Genomic DNA, 22,707 nt, shown 5'->3' on the forward strand with positions numbered 1-22,707 from the left:
TTATCATGGAAGGATCTTATTTCATCGTCAAATTTGAAGGTAAGTTTTGCTGGGTATAAGATTCTTGGTTGGCATCCATTTTCTTTCAGGGCTTGGTATATGTTGTTCCAGGCCCTTCTAGCTTTTAGGGTCTGGATTGAAAAATCTGCTGATATTCTTATTGGTTTCCCTCTGAATGTAATTTGATTCTTTTCTCTCGCGGACTTTAAAATTCTGTCTTTATTTTGTATGTTAGTTATTTTCATAATAATGTGCCTTGGTGTGGATCTGTTGTAATTTTGTATGTTTGGAGTTCTATAAGTCTCTTGTACTTGGTTTTCCATTTCATTATTCAGATTTGGGAAATTTTCTGATATTATTTCATTGAATAGATTGTTCATTCCTTTGGTTTGTTTCTCTAAGCCTTCCTCAATCCCAATAATTCTTAAATTTGGCCTTTTCATGATATCCCATAATTCTTGTAGATTCTGTTCATGATTTCTTACCATCTTTTCTGTTTGGCCAACTTTGTTTTCAAGATTAAATAATTTGTCTTCAATGTCTGAGGTTCTGTATTCCAGGTGTTCTATCCTATTGGTTATGCTTTCTATGGAGTTTTTAACTTGGTTTATTGTTTCCTTCATTTCAAGTATTTCAGTTTGTTTTTTTTTTTCAGTATCTCTAACTGTTTATTAAAATGATCTCTTGCTTCCCGTATTTGGTCTTTTAACTGTTGATTGGTGCGATCATTTAATGCCTGCATTTGCTCTTTCATCTCCTCCTTCAATGCCTGTATTTGCTCTTTCATCTCCTCATTAGCTTCCCTGATCGTTTTAATTATGTACATTCTGAACTCCCTTTCTGACATTTCTTCTGCTGTGCTGTCATTGGGTTTTATTGATGTAGTATCTAGGTTTGTTTGGGACATTTTCTTCCCTTGTTTTCTCATATTGGTCAGCTGTCAGTGGGACCCTGAGATATTGCAGTTTTCCGCTATTGGCTTATAGTGTCCCGGTAGTTTTCCAGTGTATCACCTCCCAGCCTTCAGTAGCCTGATGTCTTGGAGGAATCTGATAAAGCAGCTCATCCGAAGAAAACTGCCCCTAGCCCCCTACTGGTTCCACGGTTTGGAACTGGTTCTGTGTGGAAAGGCTCTCACTGTGGGCCTGCACCGTGCAGCTGGCCGTGTGGGAGGAGCCCACTGCCGGAGTGTGGAAGGCTACCTTGGGAAGACTCTAGCTGCCCTGCCCGGCTCCGATAAGCCACCTCTATCTAGGCCTGCCACCCGGGCCGAGCTTTACCCAGAGGGCAGACTCACCTGTGGCTCTATTTCAGTCCGAGTCTCTCAATGCCTCCCCTTCTTAACTCCTGGGTTCTGGAGCGACTGGGGGTGCAGTCACCCTTTAGGCCGCCATCTTGGATCGCCCCGTGAAGACAGCCTGCGGTCGGAGTGGGCAGAGCCGCCTGAAGAGGTCTCTGGCTGCCCTGCCCTGATCCCAGAGGCTGCTTGCGGATCGAAGCTCTCCATTGGTTCGGGGGCTTGTGGCTGGTTCTATGTAGAAAACCTCTCACTGGGCGGTCTGGTCTGAGAAGCTAGCCTTGAAAGGCACCTCCCACCGCAGGGGTCCAGGCTACTTGGGGAAGTCTCTGGCTGCCCTATCCTGGTCCCTGAAGCTGCTTGTGTGCCAGAGTACGCTGTGCTGCGCTGGCTCCAGGACTTGGAGCTTGTTCTGGTCAGAAAGGCTCTCACTAGCGGGCCCGCTCCGGGATCCTGGAGAAGCTGGCTGTGTGGGCAGGGCCCACCGCCGGAGTGTACAGGGCTGCCTGTGGAAGACTCTAGCTGCCCTGCCCAGCTCTGATAAGCCACCTCTATCTGGGCCTGCCACCCGGGCCGAGCTTTACCCAGTGGGCAGACTCACCCGTGGCTCTATTTCAGTCTGAGTCTCTTAATGCCTCCCCTTCTTAACTCCTGGGTTCTGGAGCGACTGGGGGTGCAGTCACCCTCTAGGGCGCCATCTTGGATCCTTCTCCTAAGTTAGTTCTTGATAGAAAAAAAAATATCCCATTTGGGACTGACGTGAGTGATATTGCTAAAAAAGCAATGCATTATTCCTTCTTAACCTATAGGCTGCAATGTACTCCAGATCACTGTTCCCCCTTGACCTCATTCTTGGTACTTTTCGGTCTGATTAAAGTATTTCTCTAAAATGTTCAAGATGGCTCTATATTTAGGTTAACAGTTGCTTGTATTGTTTCAATACAGTGTTAAGGTCTTTTCTCAAAATACACTGTGATTTTGCTACTATGTGTTACTGTTCATTGGATCTCTTAGATGGCCAAAGTGGGTTTCCTTTGACTCTTCAAAAACACATGGTCTGTAAATGGAACACACTAGAACACAAATATCTGGGTATGTTTTCCAATATCTCCATTGTATCTGCAATGATAGGATTTAGCATGTGAGAATATAGCTACACACTTACTGAAATCTGGCTGAGAAATAGTTTACTAAGACAAAATGTTTCATGAATAATAAACTTTCAATTACTGAAAGACAAAACTATGGAAAAATTGTGTAAGAAAATGAAAATCAAATCCTTTAATAATTATCAGAATGAGAATTCAAAATATAAACACTTCACTTAGAATGCATCTATCAAATAGTTTTAGTATTAATTAAAATAAATGAAGATAAAACACCATAAAATTTAATAGAATTGGCAACTTTAAATATTAACTCTGCCCATTAAGATCATAGTAGATAGACATTTAACAATTTTAACTTTATTGAAATTAGATCTTTACATACAAAGTCAGTTATATAATTTTATTTACAAAACAATAAAAATTTTCTTTATTTTCTATGCAAAAATAACTTGACAAATGAAAAATAATTTAATGCAAACAAGTTAATATAGAATATATGTTTATTTGCTTCATTAGCTCTTCTATTTTATGTTCACAAATTAAGTCAGAATGATTTTATTTGCTTCATGGTCTCAACTATTTATTTCCTATGATGTATTTTGACATAAACAAGGATTACTTTGGTATTTGCTGAAACATAAATGATAAGGTCCTCAAATGCTTATTAAAAAACAAGGCTGAGTGTTCAATATTTGGAAGTTTCATAAACAAAAATAAATTAGAATCTGTAGTCACAGAGGATTTGTCATTTTCTTCCTTGTTTGTATGAAAAAAATATAATAGAACATTATCCATGGGAAAACATTTTTAAATTTAATGTTACAGTCCTATCAACTTTAATAACAATGCTTAGTTAGCAATTACATTAATTGCTTTCACTCAGGATTAACACTTCTTCTAAAACAAAGTGGAGGTAGTCTGATTTTTATATTTAAACATTTTAAAATATAAAGTTTCAAATGCCATAAATGGAATTCTATAAAACAGCATTTTTTCATATTTGGGATTTATTTGCTATTATATTCAAAATAACCAAATTTTAAAAAATGAATACTAAATTGTTGCTTAAAATTTATTTGGTTGAAATGATTACTTCAAGGAATGGTTTTAATTACCTTTAAATCAAAATCTTTACAAAACAAAAATATTTATTTTTTATAAGTTTTCTATTACTGGAAAAAAAAAGTTCCAATGATTTAAAGGCATTTACAGATCCTCTCACCACTAAAAAAGCAGCTTAACAATTTGTCACATAAATACTTACAAAGAATTAGATGTTAAAGCAGCTACTGAAATAAAAAGCAAAATGTATACAGGATTAATCAAACAAACATCTTTGTATTAAATTTTTAGTCATTCCAATATAAAATGTGACATATCTACAAGCAGTCAATTTCATGGTTTTCCTTACTTTTGCCAGCAGCTTGTTTGATAACAGAGCACAGCAAAGTATAGGCTTCTCTGGTGTTCCCACCTGTAACGGCATCCCAGAAGGCTCTGTAAACTTTTATGTGGAAGGCCCTTATTACCCCAAAAAAGAGCAAGGGCTTAGTAATAAAAAATATATATTATGAAAATTTTTGTATTTGTTTTGAAACAACTCTTTTAGTTTAAAATAAAAGGTGATTTATTTTTATTTTTGACACATGAAGCCTTTATTTCCCTTTTCTCTTTTTTAAAGTGACCACATTTTAAGTTTCTGCCTAAAAGCATGTAAGTATAGTGATATTACTTAAAAATTAAATTGCACAAATGAATGAGTCCTTTTCTAGAAAAATTCATTCTTTGTTTACCATCTGGAATAAACCTAAAATGTATTATTTTTTAGAATTATGTGAAAATAAAATATTTATGTGAAAAATTACACATAGAATTTATGTGAAAAGAAAAACTTCTGAGAACCCAGTTTACAAAAATTCATGTTTACAAGATTTACATTTAATACACCACTACTATTTTAGGTGAATTGTGGTGGGGAGAGGGAGACTTCAAAGGGGAGTAATGAGTTGGCACTGTTTTTTGTAACCACTCACCTTTAAGTTTGGGGGGAAATACTCACTATATAACAAAAGTAAATTAAGATCATTATTCTTCTGTCACTGATGATTTCCTGCATTTAAGAACAAGGTCCTTAATAGATGAAGAAAGTTCTTGAAGCTCCTTACGAGTAGCATTGGTGACATCCTGCTGTTCTTTGTCTAATTCATCACTCATGGGATCTTCTCCCTGCCCAGTCTTCTTTTGACTAACTAACTGCTTTACAACCAAACCTTGATACTTTACCAAAAGAGTATGCTGATCCTGTGAAGAAGAAGAAAAAGTTACAAACACAACTCAATTTTCTGTGGAACAGATAAAGTAGGATTTGTTTGACCAATATGCATTGAAGGTCCTCATCTTTATAAAGCCCTGGTCATGTAAGTAGAAAGCTGAATCTAGCAAGGTCCCTGCTCTTAAAGAGTTTAAAGCTTATGGAAAATAAACCATGAATGTAGATCAATTTAGTACAAGTTGACTTAGCTAGGTTCACCAAAATATAGACAAAGTGATAGGGAGGTTTAAAGAAGTCCAATTACATTTAGCTGAGGGGTGGGGATTCTCAGAAGAATTTGTACAGGACAAGCCATTTGAATTAGTCCTTGAAGGAAAGTTAACTGCTTTACAACCAAACCATGATAGTTTATTAAAAAAGTATGCTGATCCTGTGATGAGAAAGGAGAAGGAAAGAGAAACTAAAATAGGAGATCTGATATTCTTGTATTTTTCCTGAAGGCTTAATTTCCAAATCAGAACATTCTTTATATGGATCTTAAAGGATTCCAACAGGTTCTTGAGCTATGTTAAATTGAAAAGAAGAAAAACAAAAAACCAAATAAACAATCCCCTAATTCACTGTTTACATTCTTGGAAGCAAGCAAATGATATTATGTTGGGCCTGAGTGTTGACAATGATTTATATCTATTTATTCGAAATATTCAGAGTTTAAAAACTTGGAAATTTCAAATGTATTGAAAATGTTAATACCTCTGGAATTTTATTGTTAAGAAAAGCAATAATCTGTGGGACACATCTTCCAGGTGCATGGAGCATGCTGTGGGTTGAGAACTGAAACAGCAGGATTGATGTGAGGTGCAGAATAAGAGCAGGGTCTTCTGTGACTTTCAGCTGTTCGGCCAGTGCTTGTCGATGCTGAAACAGTATCTGTCTAAACAAGAATTAAATCATACAAATAAATATATAATTTAACATGTTCTTACCAATCTCAATTCTTCCCCTCTGTATTCACTTTATCACTTCTCTAGTTTAATGATCTAGTTCCATAATATTTTAAGGAATCCTTTAAATATGGAGTATATATACACAGAACCCTAACAGACATGGACAGACTAGCATACCATAAAGTTACAGAAAAAGCTCTAGAGCAGCGATGTTTAAAATACATTTTCTGTTTTAAGCTGTTGCTGATCAAACAGAATTGCACTGATTTAAATAAGACTCCTATAAGGAACATCCCAAAGTTAATAAAAAGTCTTAGGCTTAATCAACTTTGGGATTAGGAACCCTACTATGTTATCAAGAGAGTCAGAAAGGAATATGTACCTATATCAAGATTTGAAATGATTGAAGATACAGTCATTTGGATACAGTTCTCTAGACCAGGTTCAGACAGTAATAATTCAAGTTCCAAATACGAAATGCCTCAATTTAAGAGTATTAGTAACACAAATTAATTCAGTGTTACCTTTCCCTCTTTTTGTCTCCCTTTTTCACCATAATATCACAAGTTTCTGCTGCAGAATCCAGAGAAGAAAGAAAGTCTTCTATGCTCTAAAAGACAGTTAATACCATAATTTGCTTTTATATATAGGTGCCTGAAGAAATACAGCCATTTAATACTGTTTTCTAATTTTATACTCTAAATATATAATATTTAAAAAGGTAGCTTTGGCATTAAATTAGAAATTGTGATTTAGAACTAAAAATGGTAAAAATGTTCTCAGCTTATCTCCTTCCCTCCTAAAGATGTATCTGAGGGTATAATTCTAGCTTTACAGAGTTCACAGTTTTTATAATAAAATTCTACCTAAAGATTTTTATAACATAAGACTTTAGCTGCAGTAATTAACTAGAATCAAACTTTACTTACTTTTTCATTCAGAGAGTTATGCAGTTTTGTTAGAGCTACTTTGGTTTCTTCAGACAATTTACTTAAAATTTTTTTTCTTACCTGTAGGGGGAAAAATTCTTTCAGTATTGTGCTTTTGACATGTAGCAAATATAAGATCAAGGAAACCAAAGAATAAAGTGTATTTTATTAAACTACAATAGAATGCTGGGTGGACTTTATTTTTTTCTTGAATTTTACATCTCAAACTGGGAATAAAGATATGATAAAAAACATTCTAAAATCAGAGCGCTAACCCCAGTAGTCAACAAAAAGGGAAGATACAGACTTATTCCTCCCAGTCGCTCCAGTAATAAAAGAGGAAGACTGGAAAGTCATTGACCTTGTGGGAAGTAGAATAGTTGGGTTAAGAGGCTCCTCTCTCCCTGGTGCCAGCTGAGAAGGGCCTAACTCCCAAGGACCGGAGCTACTGAGATCTTGTTCCATGGCTAGATTCTTTTTATGTTGTATGGTATATGGAGCTTTTCAATACTTTTATCCACATATAAACGTATCTAGTGAAGTTGGTGGCATTTTTGGCCAAAGTCAGTTAACTCATTTTAGTACAGAATTTCTGGAAGAGGCCTGCTGAAATGGTTTGACAGCAGGCCCTGAAGTGTACAGTATTTATGAGACGTCAGGGGAAACTTGGTGCCTCATTGGTCCCACCTTGTACTGAGCTTTCTGTGGCTCTTTAAGGGCATGGAACAGGACCTCCTATATTTCCTACAACAGAAGCTGGCATAGAAGGAGTAGAAATGAACTATCTAGACGGTTGGCAATTTGTTGTTCAAGCTGAAGAAGGGAAGGTGGCCAGGGGTTGGAGGGAGAAAAAACTGTACCTTTGTTTGGAAAATGATCCTTCCTACGAGGGGATGTGATGTTAAACTAAAAGACATTTCAAGAACAACTCATGCCACCTATGTGGGAACAACTGCATTACTAGGGGCCATAAGTATCAGAATGATTTGGTTTAACCTAGTTCAAAGTCAGTTATATGCAGTCAATCACATGAAAATACAGTCACCTCACTCATTTTCCCTAAATCTCCACCTTTAGTGGACCAAGAAGGATAAGGAAGAGGAGGGGAAAAGGAAGAGAAGGAATGGTTCTTGTTGTCAACTTAGGACAGATGACATTTTTCTTCCTCTAGGCAAATAGGAACCACAATTCTACATTACGCTGCAATAAAGGAAGACATATGTTTTTGAATTTAGTTTGAAATTAATGTTAAAAAAGAACTGGAATTAGTTTAAATATTGAAGTGAGATGTTGTCATTAAATTAAAATTACTATAAAGTTATAGAAATTGGTCAGAATATTAGATGGAGATGTGACATAACAATAGAAGGAAAGAAAAAGCCTTAATTATTCCTTTTAGTAGACTGTTTACATTACCAGTCCTGCTAGTAACTATCTATACAACATTACTATAGTTGAACTAAAAGTCTTCTAGAATTTTTTCTAAAAAATTCTTTCCTGTATTTTATTTTCTTTTTGAATTATTTCAAATGAGAGGAAAAAAAAAAAAAAAAACTGCTCAGACTCAACACATCAGGAATGTGAAGAAAATCACTAACATACTTCACTGGTAATGGTTGCAGGATCATCTACTGCCATCATTAAATCTGAAGCTAAGAAGTTGAAAATGAGGTTGGTGATATCAGTACACACTGTCTTCAGTAAGTGCTTGGTAAGAGCAGCCAGTGTATCATCTGGAAAAGGAAGGCACTTTATTAAAACTAACTTCCTCCCAGAATTATGAGAATCAGTGAAAAAACAGTGTTAAGTATACCTGCAAAAAACTTCATCCCTTTTTCAAATAATCTAATATTATTGTATAGGTTTGAAACCTCTTCTTGCAAGTCCTTGATTGTGCGTTTTCTGCCAGTTCCAGAAGCAGAAGTTGAAGACATGAATACTGAACGTACTACCTCAAGATAGGTTTTGTTAAGAGGTCTGTGCACAAGATAAATACAGTTAGTTTATGAAAATATACTGAATTTAATTTGTGTAAATAAGAAATGTTATGTCTATTGAAATAAGGCTTTAAAAATCTCTATTTTTCAAACCAATAAAATTAATTTGGAGAAGAGCTTATTAAGAATTTCTCTCCCAATTCCAGGAACTATAACTTAGAGAAACAATTATTCTCAATTTTAAAGTTCTAAAAGTTATTGCTCTAAAGATTACAAGAATAATGTATAATTATAATGCACCAATAAAAAATGAGGAAAATAAAGATGATGAGAACAATAATAAACTCTACACAAATCAAAATAGTTTTTTAATATTAATTTGGAAAAGAGTATACTATAAATCTGTTCCTATTCTCAGTAATTACACTTAACTATTTCACTTTTTTTTGTTGGTGGAAAATATAACTGTAATGCATTTACACATAAAAATATTTACTTAAATTAAAAAAAAATCTCATAAAAGCTATGTTTATACATAAAAAAAGTTCATGCACCAAGCTCCTGGATTTTATTTATTGAAACATACAGTGAGACTAAGATGAGGGATGATCAGGTTTGGTTAAGATGGTTATCTATAATTTCCTTTACTCTTACATGCATAAAACAGTAAGCCTGGTTCATTCAAAAGGCAATAGTATCTAAATTATTCTTTTTGGGAATAATTTATTACTTATTTTCTCCCTAAATGTAAACATTTAAAAATTTTTCTGTCAAATCAAAATGAAAATGATCTTTTCTTCCTTTTGAATGTTATTTCTCATGCTATGGATGAGAACAGCTAATGATTCATACTGCTGTTTTTCCTTCCCAACTATGATTTAAGACTGCAGGATCAGTGAATGATGACACTTTTCCAAAAGGTTCTAGGCTTTATATCCCAAACTGCCTTGCCAAATCACTTACCAAATGTCTGTACACTTACTGCTTTGACAAATAAAATACAGAGCTTGGTGAATGGATTAAATGCTAACCTTTGAAAACACCCTAACATACATGTTTTCTAAGATCTTGGTGAAAATTTTACTTAATAACTTATTGAATTTCTATCACAAAACAGAAAATGAAGAATGTTTTATACTTGCTTTACTAAATATTCAGCAAGTTCAGAAATAAATTCCTCAGGGGCATCTTGCACGTGTTTTCTTAAAAAATCTTCAATATCATCCTGGAACATAAAACTGATCTCTGGTTTCTTCTTTCCTATGACAGATAAGAGCAGAGGGAAAAAGGAAAAAAAAAAAAAAAAATCAACCAAAAATAAACACACAAGCAGCCAAAAAGAAAATAAAGTTCTATTAACATACTTCATAAGATGGTAATTTATTCATTGTCTATCAGACTTTGATATTAGTTATTATGTCAATAAAATTACTAATATCAAATACCTATAACTAATAAAAATAATAGGATACGTGGTGGAATTTTTAAACTGATTCATTTTGTAACTTAATTCTAAGTTATAGATTTTTTAGCGAGATGTGGCAGTGCACACCTATAGTCCCAGGTTCTTGGGAGGCTGAGGCAGGAGGCTCTCAAGTTCAAGACCAGCCTGGGCAACATAGTAAGACCCTGTCTCAAAATAAAAAAAATAAGATGGGTAGAGGTTGTAGCTCAGTGGTAGAGTGGCACTGGGCTCAATCTCCAGTAACACACATGAGACTGTTTTCCACAAATATGAAAAATTAATTTTTCCTTATATCACTTGGATGATGCAAATAGCTGAAAAACAAAACAATCAAGTGAGAAAATAATCTTTTAGGATAGAATATTTTGTTTAATAGTAGACAATGTGTAGAATTTTTTCCTTTATAAAAATGAATATTTTGCAGTTGCAAAAGATCTGCAGGGAGTTTTAATAATTATATGAGCCATAACTCCAGTAGAATTGTTTAAGCTGAATCAATTCTCATAGAATTGTTCAAACTACCTTCTTGGAAAGACACAAATGGAAGAATAAACTTGTTTACAGTCACAATTTATTTTTGCTCTCACAAAAAGAATTCTGTACTATAGAAAACTGGTACATAGCTAATTAAATCATAATAATTTTAACTGTAGAATTCTACCCACTTACTTGTAAAAGTGTGGGTTGAAGACAAAGAAAACTAACAATATTTCCAGTAGAAATTGTGAAGATATAAAAGTGATTATTTTCAGTTAAATTAGCTTATTGATTACATGAGTGGAATTTTAGCAATAAAAAATAAAATAGCTCAAAATTTAATTTTCAATGAGTGAAGATCTAAACAATTGAAATCACAGCTTTAGAGTAGATATACAAGTACTATCCTTCTTCTCTGAGATTTGTTGTCTATCCCTGATGTTCATACTAAATAGTCTATGAATTTCTGCTTTTTGCATCCCTTTTACAAATTATTAATTTCCATTCAAGAATCTTTCATACTGAACTGATCCTGTATTTTAAGCTGAAAACCAAATTTTATTGTCTATTTCAGAGATTATAACACAACCTTTTTCAAACCACTGGAATTACATATTTAGGTAGAATGATTTTAGTACTTTTATAGCTCCTCTCAATAATCTATGCACAAAAAGAATATCACGTTTCATTTAACTAAGATTACAGAATTAGAGAAGTATTTTTTATATATCTGTTTAGTTTCATCCCTGGCACATCTAGGCAACAGGGAAACTTATCAGTGAAAAATTAAAACATACATAAGAGAGACTTATATTATTCAAAATAAGGGAGGGAGCAGGAGTGATTTCTACAAAGATAATTTTTCTTTAACATTGTTTGGTGCATAAGAACAGTAGCCATTTCAACCTTTCTTAGAATATTTTAAAGACATCTTAAGCAACAGTGCTATTACAAATAGGAGCACATTAATAGCTGCAGCCATGTCCTTTGCAATTTGCATCTCTCAGCTATAGTTCATATGCAGTAAAGTCTGTGAAAAAGGAACATATCTCAAATTATGGTTTGAGGTTTGTTTTCAATTTTTTTGCTGGGGATGAGGAGCAGGGCAGTATCATGGTTTCTTTAACTTTTCCTTTTATAGAAAAATAAAAAAAATCATGCGTAATTTTATTTAGAAAAACAAAATACAATGCTTCTTGCAAACTTAACATTGCTGAACACTAAGATGCACTTAATTAATTCTCCCCCTTAGACATAAACAACCAACCACTTAAGTGTTGTTATAAATATTAAATATGCATAAAGTTGGATCAGCTTCCAATACTTTATCCTTTGCCTTCCAACATCTTAAAGAAATTCCAAGAGTTCTTTGAATGTGATTTTTTTTTTGCTAATTTTATGTTCTCTAAGGAATTTTCATCCTTTCTGTCATAACCATTTTTTCTCTTCATGTCAGTAAGTCTGCCTTTACTAAGTTCCTCTTTTTCGTAGCTAGAGTCTACTGAACAATGGCACTGTTGACACTCCCACAGTCTGCCATTCCTTCTATTACTCCATTATATTGATTCCAATTTTATTTCCAGCGTCATCACTTTTCATTTCTTTTCTGTACTTTCATCTTTATTTTCATTTTTTGAAAATGTCACATGGGTTTATCACTGGGAGACAAAAAGGCAAAACAACTATATGCTTTTTGTTTGTGCACAAAGAATAATGTATGTACAGTGATCAATTACTGACAAACCTTAAAAATCAGTAACCTAATTGCCACAGATCATAATATGCATCTATTATTTACATAGTAATTCATGGCCTGAAGAGCTAGCAGTGAAGTTTGTACTTTATTCAACTACTAGCAGTAAATATATCAGGGTAACTTGGTTACTGAAAATTGGGCTGTATTATTGGTGGGATGGTATTTAACTAACTTATGATTACCAAAACTTGTACCCAGTGAAACTATGCAAAGCAAGTACTTCCTGTATAAGCATATATACTAATGATATGAAATCTTAAGAAAATTTATTAAGAAAAAAATCACACATGCACAAAGAAAGGGTAAACATACATACCAGCGTGAGATAACTGAGACTCATCATCACTGTCATCATCTTTTCTTCCTTTCTTCTTGATTTTTTTAATTTTGTATTCTCTGGCATTGCCCCCTCCTCCTCCTCTCACACTTCCACTGCCCTCTGGTGGAAAATGGCACTAGTTAGTATCACACAATGAAAACGATACTAGTTAGTGTTAGAAATATGATGACATGTATTACTGTATTTAACTTCAGAGCAGAAAGATAAAGTAAATTCAATCAATAAAAACAATAAATAATAAAATATGAAACCTCTTGAATTTAGACAACCTTTTCCTGCCTATTCTAAAAGCAGTGTATTCCTTTTAGGTCACTTCTGTAGCTACATCTGATCTTAGCTAAACTCATTCCTTCACATCTTCTTTTACCTCCAAAAGAAATGTGCTTTCATTTGCTCATCTCTATTGCCACAGCATCACTGAAACCCCCTATTATAAAACTTCATAAATTTAGCTAAAATATTTGGTTTTGCTTTCTTGCTCGAAAGAGTATTACCCATCTTTAGAGGAGAAATCCTGATCTGCCGACCACTCAACCCGTTCAAAAATTCTTTGACAGCAAGGAGCACATCTCAATGTTTGTACTTTTGGGGATACAGAAATGTTTGAAATATTCCAGGTGCTCAATAAATGTTGACCATGATAGTTATGTAGAAAAATATAATTACCAATCACAGGATAAAGACTAAATAAATAAAAATTATGAAGCAAACTGAAACACTGTCAATAAAAGTAAAAAAAAATGGATATTTACATTCAAATATCTATTCTACAAAACAGGATACTGATAATGGGTCATAAAATATTGAAACTATATTTCTTCATATAAGATTTTTTTTCAAAAAACTATCAGGATTTCTATAAACTAACAATATCTTTCTAAACAGAAACTCTAAGTAGAATTTCCTTAGATTTCATCATATTCTAGAACTAAGATTTCTACTAATTTACCTTTCCCTTACTTTTATGATGGAAACATACTATTTTCAAATAGAACACATCTAAAGTGAATGTGCTCTTTCATATCTGTTAATGTTTCTTACAGAAGGACATTTGATTTTGACATGATTTCATGCACTGTAATTAAAATACTGAAATAGAACAGCACTATCAATGAATTAAAAATCCTTATGACCCTAATGTTCAGAAAGAAAGAAAATAAACTAGTTATCCTGACATAATTCACAAGTTTATTAAGGTGCATTTAAAGCAATATCTTCAAACATGATAAAACATGCAAGCCTATGAATATTACTATGATACATTGAAAATGACTTACTATAATTCTCCTGAAAGAATAGAGAGCAATTTCACAAGACCATTGCAAGAATTCACTGAAAAGGTTTTGGAAGAGGAAACTCTCTCAAGGAAGTAAGAGTGAATCCCCATAGTAAAACTTTAGTTTTTATAAAGTATTTTTAATATAACTGTATTAATTAATGAAAAACACTGAATATCTTTTTAAAAAAATTCTGATATGGCACTAATAACTTTTTCCTAGAGAAAAAAGAATGGAAAATACAGGTCACTTTTCAAATGCAAGTTAGTAGTATACCAGTGCTACCTAGAATAGTTCCCAGTGACTTTATTTAAAGTTTTTAAAACAGAAATTAAAAAGACAATGACTCATTAGGAATTTCACTCATTCAGTAAACATTTAGAGATCACCTAAAATATGCCAACTTGTGCTCTAGGTACTAGGAATACAACCACTAATTGGGATGGAAAATATTCCCAAATAATAAAACACATCACAGTGATGAAGTAAGGAAAGAAAAGGGCAAGATAATGTGACAGACAGTGACTATGGCTACTATTTTTAGGAGCTGGGAAAGCTTCTAAGGAAGAGACAATTAAAGTTGAGCTCTGAATGAAGAGAAGGAACCAGTTACTTGAATTTGGGGACAGGGTTTTACAGGTAAAGAGAGTAGCTAGTACAAAGGTCTCAAACTTGAAATTTTGAGAATCAAAACCATAAACAGAACAAACAAAAAACCCAGACTACTGGGTTGGAATACAGAGAGTAAGTGGGAAAACAGGAGATGGGCATGATCATAAAATTCAGTTTTCCTTTTTTTTTTTTTTGTTTTTACAAGAGAAAACAGAATACATAATCACCAATAATTCCATTAGTATAAATTTAATTCATTAGTAAAAGATTTGGTTGATATAAGCAGTTAAAATTAAAAGCAAATCGATCAAGTAAAAGGTATTCCAAAGGTCTAGTAAATGCAAAGTTCACTGCAGGAAATGAAGTCATCTTTCAATCTTCATTATTGATAACAACTTATTACCTGTTGCTTTCCTCCTACGCTCATCTTTTTTATCCTTTTTATTTGTATTGACATTTTCTAGAATGGAAACTTGTTTCAGATCTTCTTCAGTGATTAAATGCACAGGATTATTTTTCATTTCCTGAAATAAAACATGTTTTTTTAATGGTCAAATATATGTAGCATTTTGAAAAGCATTAAGTAAAAGTTGTTTATATACCGCATAAGTTAGAAAGACTATCAAACTTTGTATCACAACGGTCATTGTGAGGTTATTTCTCCTTGCTAAAAATCAGCTTCTTCTCTTGTTCTTGGCTTTTAGTATGTATTATTAGCTAATGAGAAAGCCTATGTGATTGCTGAACTGATGGCTAATCACATAGCACAATATGCAATTCTCTTCACCTATTATTGGCTGGTCTTACCATTGTTTATTGATACTCTCAAATTCAGTGCCACCTGGTTACTTGAGATTATGAGAAAGATAATGAAAATGACATTTTCCAACCAGAGATAACCATATATGAGTTGTACACTAATTCACATAAACCTGTTTTTTCCCTGGATTCATTCTTGATTATCTGCTTTTTAAAAGTTTGTGTTTATAACAATGAACTATTTATTTCCATGTTTACAGACCTGTTCTTTCTTGTGGGAAAGGGTTCTAGAATCTCTAGTGTAAAAAGTACATTTTCATGTAAAAATGTTATAATTTCCTGTTTGATTTTCTAAAGAAAAATGCTTAGAATGTTAATGGGCCAAGTAATACAATTGCCTTTTTATGAACCTTTCTTTGTAGTTAGAGAGAAAAACACTAAAAAAGTGACGACCATATTTTAATTTCAGAACATGATCACAAACAAAAATAACAATTTAGTAACCTGTCCCAGACATTGATATGTGTCCTTTTATTTATATTTCTCCTTAACATAGTAGGTATCATCCTCTTTTCTTTGAAGATAAGGAAATTGGAAGTCTACTTGTCCAAAGTCATATACAGAATAAACATGTTTAAACTTAGGTTTTCTGGTGTCAAATTGAAGAGTTTAAAAGGAGAACAGCAAAATACAGGCTACATATTTATTAAGCCTACATGAAATTTATTAAGTTTAAGATACAGGGCATGTTTTATTTACTAGAGTAAGCTTTATAAAGAGATGGTGTTATTAATTAGAACTACGAATTGAATAGTCATTGAGACAGACCTGGCACTGCCCCTACTTCAAAATACTTTGATAGCAGGTGCTCTGAAAAACTAATTAATTTTGACAGTAAGAAAATTTGTTTCCTCAGTTAGTTACCTGTTTTATTTTTTTAACTCTACCATTTTTCATTTATTTTATTTTTTTATCTTTATTTTTTAGTTTTACAGACTGCATTTTGATTCATTGTACACAAATGAGGTACAACTTTTCATTTCTATGGTTGTGCACGATGTAGATTCATACCAGTTGTGTAATCATATATGTACATAGGCTAATGATGTTTATCTATTCCACCATCTATTTATAAACCCTAGTTAGGTAAAATTAATGAGGATCTGATAGATTTAAAAAATACATTTATTTACAGGCATGGTGGTACATGCCTACAATCCCAGCAGCTCATGATGTGCAGGAGGATCATGAGTTCAAAGCCAGCCTCAGCAAAAGGGAGGCACTATGCAACTCACTGAGACCCTGTCTCTAAATAAAATACAAAATAGGGTTAGGGATGTGGCTCAGTGCCTGAGTTAAATTCCCAGGAGCCCCCGCTCAAAACCAAAACCAAAACCAAAAAAAAAAAAGACAAAAATACCCAAAAAACATATATTGTGTGTGTGTACAGTATGCATATGTTGTATATTTTTACATATCCACAGATAGGTTTTTTGTGTATTTTGATATTTCAAAATTGGACCAATATGTTCAAATGACTTGACTGAAAAACATATAATTTCATTTATGTGATTTCAATTTGTAAAATTATTTCCCCAAGTTCTAACATATATTCCGATGAGAATGAAGAAAAAGAAATCTGAATCTGTGAGAGGAAATAAAAATTGTTCTATTAAAGGAAAATGATGTATAATTCAAAGCATTCAGTTTTGGGTAGACTGTTTATCCCATCTTTCAAAAGACATGAAATGATTCTAACGTGAAAATACTGTTTTGAGTAACCAGTGAAAGGAAATATAGCATACCTTTTCAGCTTTCTGGTGCATCAGTTCACTGAATAACTCAGTACAATCATTTATAAATTTTTCACTGACCACAACAGTGTCACTAAAGACTATAGCTGAAGCCTGTTTACTGAATGCTCTCATCACCTGCTGAAGCAATATGGCAGAATCTTCAACTGATAAAGAACTGGGAAGCAGAGGCTAGAATTACAAAATGAAAATGGAATGAAAATGTAATATAATACAGATAAACCATTAGTTATAATATAGCACATAAAATATACACATATATGTGAATATATTATATATTAATACTTACTATACACATAATATATACACATATATTATACATTACACATATAATATATACACGTACAATCTTTCTAGGTGGTTTCATAAAGTCTGGTGACTTTAGGAACCACATTTATACTGATAACTTCTCAAAATTATATTTCTGGTTTCCTTACCACTGGGAGTTCTGGAATCATATATCCTACTTCCTATGTAATTTTCTCACTTGTATGCCTAATGGGCATTTCAATAATTGTTCAAAACACCAAAACTTACAAGTCACACTAAGCTCCCCTCTCTTACAAATCCACAAAATGCATGTCCTCTTAGCTTTTTCTAGTATCTGAAATTATCATTTTGATTAACTCTCACCAATGAAGGTGTCCCTCCTGAGAGCAGAAAAGTTTGGCTGCCACATACCCAATAAATTGAATGATGCCTGGTATGCAGAAAGTACTTCATAAATTTTGTTCCATGAATAAAAACTCTTGGGAACTTTCATATCCCAAATGGAATTTCCTATTTTATAAAGAGGTTCTGACCCCTGACTAAAAAATAATGAATTGGTCTCTTATTTATCTTTACCTATACTTATCTTTTTGGCATAATGAAGGGCAGGTCAACATTGAACACTAAAGTAAAACACTATCAGTTCAGGAGCAGATTATGTTAACATATTAGCAGAGATGAACAGATAAGAGATAAACAAATGCTACACAGTGCCTGATGACAGTGGTTGTATAAGTGCTTGGATAAGATATGAAAAATCTCATTGATTTCTATATCAGGATTGATATGAGTATTATATTATTTACATGTTTGTTTTGAGATTTATAGAACTCTGGAGATTACTATGGACATGTAAAGGTTACTCTTTATTTTAAAGGTTGGAAATACTTTAAGCATAAAATAATTTAAATTATTTTTGTTGTAGTAATGACTAAAAAAATTGACCTGTAAAGTCAAGACTACCTTTGTGTATCCTAATATTGTAAATGGCCATATACTAGTAAAATATGTGTCCTTGGCTTAAAGAAGATTAAGGAAAAAAAAAAAAAAAAAGAAAGAAAGAAAAAGAAAACATACTGAAATATCAACCCATGTTCCAGAGCTGATGGCTTCCTCTACTGATGCTTCCACCTGATCCACAAGTCCTTGACCAACACAAGCTGCTTTCAAAAACAAGAGTTGTGTAGTCTTATACCTTTTCTTTATGTAGCTTACAGCATCTGGGATTCCAAGTCTGGACAAGGCATCAAATTCTAGAAATATATCACAAAGTTGGAAAGAACTGTCAATCATTTACACCTTTTAGAAATCTCAAAAAAAGTTCCACCAATATTTATTCTTTGATCACAAAGATACTACATTCTAATATTTTTTAGGAATATGCCTAATGGGCATTTCAATAATTGTTCAGAACACCAAAACTTATTTTTAGGAATAAAGCAGAAAAGTATTGCACCTTATTTCCTGGTTTTCTTACTTTATAAAAATTTTAAAACTAAAGATATGTGTAGAGAAATTGGTTCAAGTATTTTCCTGAATATCAGCTTTGTTGTTCCCTCTCCAGTTGAAGGGCCAAAGGAAGACATGAAGACTAGAGCAGTGCAATAAAAAATGGGAGTGAAGGAGAAGGTAATGATTTAAATGATTAAACAAAAACTGGAATCCATTTTGCTTATTATATTTAAGGAATGGAATCTATTTTTCAAAATGTGTCATCAGACAACTTAGGACAAAAGTAGTTCTTGAGTCTAAAGTAGAAAAGTAGACATTTAAATATACAGACATTTTAGTTATTGAAGGTATCTACATTCCTTACCATATAATTTTTACTCCAAATAATCACACTTAGGAAAACTAGATAACAAAGTTCTAATTCAATTCTGTGGTTGAAAAAACTAAGAAGTTAATCACAGGAAGTCAAGTAAACTTAAATGAAGTTCATTATTCTAGGATATATTTAAACTATTCATTGTAGGTTTCTTATTGAGAAGTAATCTGTTATGTGGTTTGACTTGGGTTATAAAACTATTTTTTAATTATATGACAGCAGGACCTCAGAAACAGAATTTAGAGTAACTTTGATATTCTTAAAGTATTAGATACAAATGAATAATGAACATTCTACAGCTGACAGTCAAATATTTCTAAGATGATGTAACTAAAAAACTGGACTGCTTCAGAAAATATAAGATATAGTATAATTATTTTTATGAGTTTAAAAAACTTGAAGTTTCATATCATCAATATAACTAGAAGTTTAGTAACAATCAACAACAGTAAAGTACATATTAACTCCAGAGTTAGTATAATACCCTTCAATAATGTTTTAGTATTAAAAAGAAATTTTAGTTTTAAAGAAAAAAAAAAAAGTTACCTAAATAGCCATTTTGCCTGAAAAAAGAATCCACCCAAGTACTCTGTGTCCTGGAGTAGATGTCAGGGACAAACACAGCTTTGTCCTGTCTCCCACCAACAACAGTGCCTCTTAAGCGCCCATTATTAACAAGTTCCTCAAGCACAGCTTAAAGCAAACACATATAAATACAACTAAATTAGAACAGGTAAAATCTTACAAACATTTTATTATTTCACAGTTTATTCTTACCCTTTAAAAAACCAATTTAAAATGTAAATAGCATATATGAAGTTATGCTTTAAATAAAACTTTCCTTCCAGTTATAGTAATAATCAGGTTGTAAATTCAGGGAATTTTTGGTAATTGACTAATATTAACATATCAAAAAGTTTTTTTTTTTCTTTGTTTATTTGGAACACAAACTAACATGCCATTATTTATTTCAAGATTTGGTTTTACAGTGAATGATCATTTTGAGAATAGATAATATTCAACTGCTAGTGTTAGCTAGTTTAATTTCCTGATATTCAGAAAAAACAAGATACCTGGAACATCTTAGAATCAGCAGTGTAAAATAGTTATAAAAATGTTTTAAATAAGTTATTATATTCACACTGTTTAAACAGAAAAACATTTAGTTATACATATAAGAGAAGTAATAATGCATGGTTAAGAGGATGGATCTTGGAGTAGGACTTAAAAAGACTAAACTTCAACTCTGACACCCACTTGCTTATGACTTAATTTTCTTCTCTGTGAAACAGAACAATAACAGTATCTACCTCACAGGGTTGTAGTATTCAAATTGAGTGCGTGGAACAGTAGCTGGCCTCACATAAGCACTCCATGTATATTAACTAAATATCATTACTAACACCACTACCATCAATACTGAGGGCAGTTTGAAAAATGCATAGTGCTGCAATTAATACAAACTTATGCTTTTTACTTAAACCATAAAATTTAAACGTTTTATTCTTTTAGCCATGAAAATCCTCTAAAAAAGATAAAAGCAGGCAGAAAGGAGTCATTTATAAATGAATCAGTCACCATAATCAAAAGATGCCTGGCACTAAGGTTTATAAAAATTAGCCTTTTGGGCTGGGGAGATAGCTCAGTCGGTAGAGTGCTTGCCCTGCAAGCACAAGATCCCCAGCACCACAAAAAAAAAAAAAAAAAAAAAAAAAAAGCACTAAAAACTAGGCTTTAATGTAAAAACAATTAATTTACATTGGAATTTCAGAATTTCAAATGATGAACAAATTGAAATAGATCAGAAAATCCAGATTTCTCAGTAGACCACAAAATGTGATTTTTAATTTAGTGTGACTATACAAAAATCTATTTCTAATTCTGACCAAAGTTGTCAAGTTATCAATTATCACTTGAGGAACTTTATATTATAGTGAAATTGTGTCAAGCCTCTATTACATAGCTTCCAACTACAGTTTAATTTTAAATGTCTTAATCAAAAATTTTAAAATTAAAATTCATATTCTGAAAAATACAGTGAAAATTTTTAGTTGAATACTTGAATATCTTTTTCATTCACTTAAAATTTTTATATTTACACAGATATCATCTGAATTGAAAGATTAAGTCATTGCTTTTAAAAAGTATTCCAGCAAAGTATAAAAAGACCCTTGAAAATGCATAAGAATGTCACAAACACACCAACACAACAGACAATAAGCCAAGATTAATAGGGAGATACATTGTTTGAATACTAAAAATTTAGCCCTATTTTTATTGTTATACACTGTGCAAAAATTTTGTTAGAGAAACCCTATTTACTTTCATACTTAAAAATGTAAAAAAAATAGGAAACAAAGCAAAAATTATTTCCAATCCTACAATTTTAAATCTCTATGTATAGTAGTCTGTATACATAAGTTTTTTTTTCATTTATGTAAGAATTTTCATTCCACTCTTCTAGTATTAGCCAATACTCAATGTCTGGTAGACATACAGATTGATACAGATATGAAAACTGTTATATGGAAACCTTTTCAGACCATGAAGTTATTTAACAACATTGTTTTAAGATTAAAGGACGAAAAAATTAATATTATTAAGTTTTATGTTAACAATATATTCAGCAGCTATGATGTGGATATTGAATGTCTACCAAAGGTCCATCTGTTAAATGCTTGGCCCCAGGGTGGAGCAATTGGGAGATGGTACAGCCTTTAAGAGGTGGGACCTAGTGGGAGGTGCTGAGGTCAATGGGGTGGACTCTGAAGTAATTGTGGGATCCTGCTTCTTCCTCTTTTTCTGCTCCCTGGCTCCTAATGTAAAAGGTTTGTTTTGCCACAGGGTCCCTGTACCCGTCATCTGACATAGCACCAGAAGCTCCAAGCAGTAAGTCTACCTTATATTGAACTGGAATATCTAAAACTATGAGCCAAAATAAAGCTCTTCTCTGTGTAAGTTAATTATTTCAGGTATTTTGTCATATTGATGGAAAGCTAACTACTATAAGCAACTAACTTATAATTTAAACAAAACTCACAGTACAGAAGCTGCTCCTGAAATCCATATTTTGAAATCAAAGAATTTACTGCTGTAGGCCTAGAGAAAAATAAGAAAATAATCATTATAGGGTTACACATGAATTAAAAAGTAAAAGAATTAGTGTTTATAAAAAAAAAAACCACCAAATAAATTTGAAAAAGGCAAAAATTATATCAAATTTTGAAATTCTTAATCAGAATTATACTACTGAAATACCAGAGAAATCAATTCACTTTTTTTTTTTTTTTTTGTAGTGCTGGGGATCGAACACAGGGCCCTGTGCTTGCAAGGCAAGCACTTTACCAACTGAGCTATCTCCCCAGCCCTCAATTCACTTTTGTAATCCAGGATGGATTTATGTTACCATTCCATTAAATTTCCCCTCAGATTACTATGATACTCGATTACTTGTCTTATCCTTTTATACATTTATCTCTCAATATCCATGGAGAATTGGTTCTAGGACTGTCCCCTATTCATCTAAAATCAATGGATGCTCAAATTTCATATAAAATGGTGCAGTATTTCCCTATAGACTATACAAATACTTTTGCATACCTTAAATCATGTTTAGAT

General features: G+C 32.6%; 1 protein-coding gene across 1 annotated transcript in view; it reads right to left on the bottom strand.

Moving 5' to 3' along the window:
• Positions 1-2,743: 2,743 nt before the first annotated feature.
• Positions 2,744-22,707, bottom strand: part of Ufl1 (UFM1 specific ligase 1) — a 31,988-nt gene continuing 12,024 nt past the window's right edge. The window contains exons 7-19 of the mRNA XM_047559372.1: positions 22,130-22,188; positions 19,636-19,782; positions 18,339-18,514; positions 16,983-17,162; positions 14,822-14,942; positions 12,506-12,628; positions 9,634-9,751; positions 8,368-8,531; positions 8,157-8,287; positions 6,555-6,635; positions 6,150-6,235; positions 5,432-5,612; positions 2,744-4,707 (exon numbers count right to left, since the gene is read on the bottom strand). Of these exons, the coding sequence (XP_047415328.1) occupies positions 4,492-4,707; positions 5,432-5,612; positions 6,150-6,235; positions 6,555-6,635; positions 8,157-8,287; positions 8,368-8,531; positions 9,634-9,751; positions 12,506-12,628; positions 14,822-14,942; positions 16,983-17,162; positions 18,339-18,514; positions 19,636-19,782; positions 22,130-22,188 (1,783 nt within the window). The 3' untranslated portion in view covers positions 2,744-4,491. The remainder of the gene's footprint in view (positions 4,708-5,431; positions 5,613-6,149; positions 6,236-6,554; positions 6,636-8,156; positions 8,288-8,367; positions 8,532-9,633; positions 9,752-12,505; positions 12,629-14,821; positions 14,943-16,982; positions 17,163-18,338; positions 18,515-19,635; positions 19,783-22,129; positions 22,189-22,707) is intronic.

Source organism: Sciurus carolinensis, chromosome 7, assembly GCF_902686445.1.
Source record: "Sciurus carolinensis chromosome 7, mSciCar1.2, whole genome shotgun sequence".
NCBI lineage: Eukaryota > Metazoa > Chordata > Mammalia > Rodentia > Sciuridae > Sciurus > Sciurus carolinensis.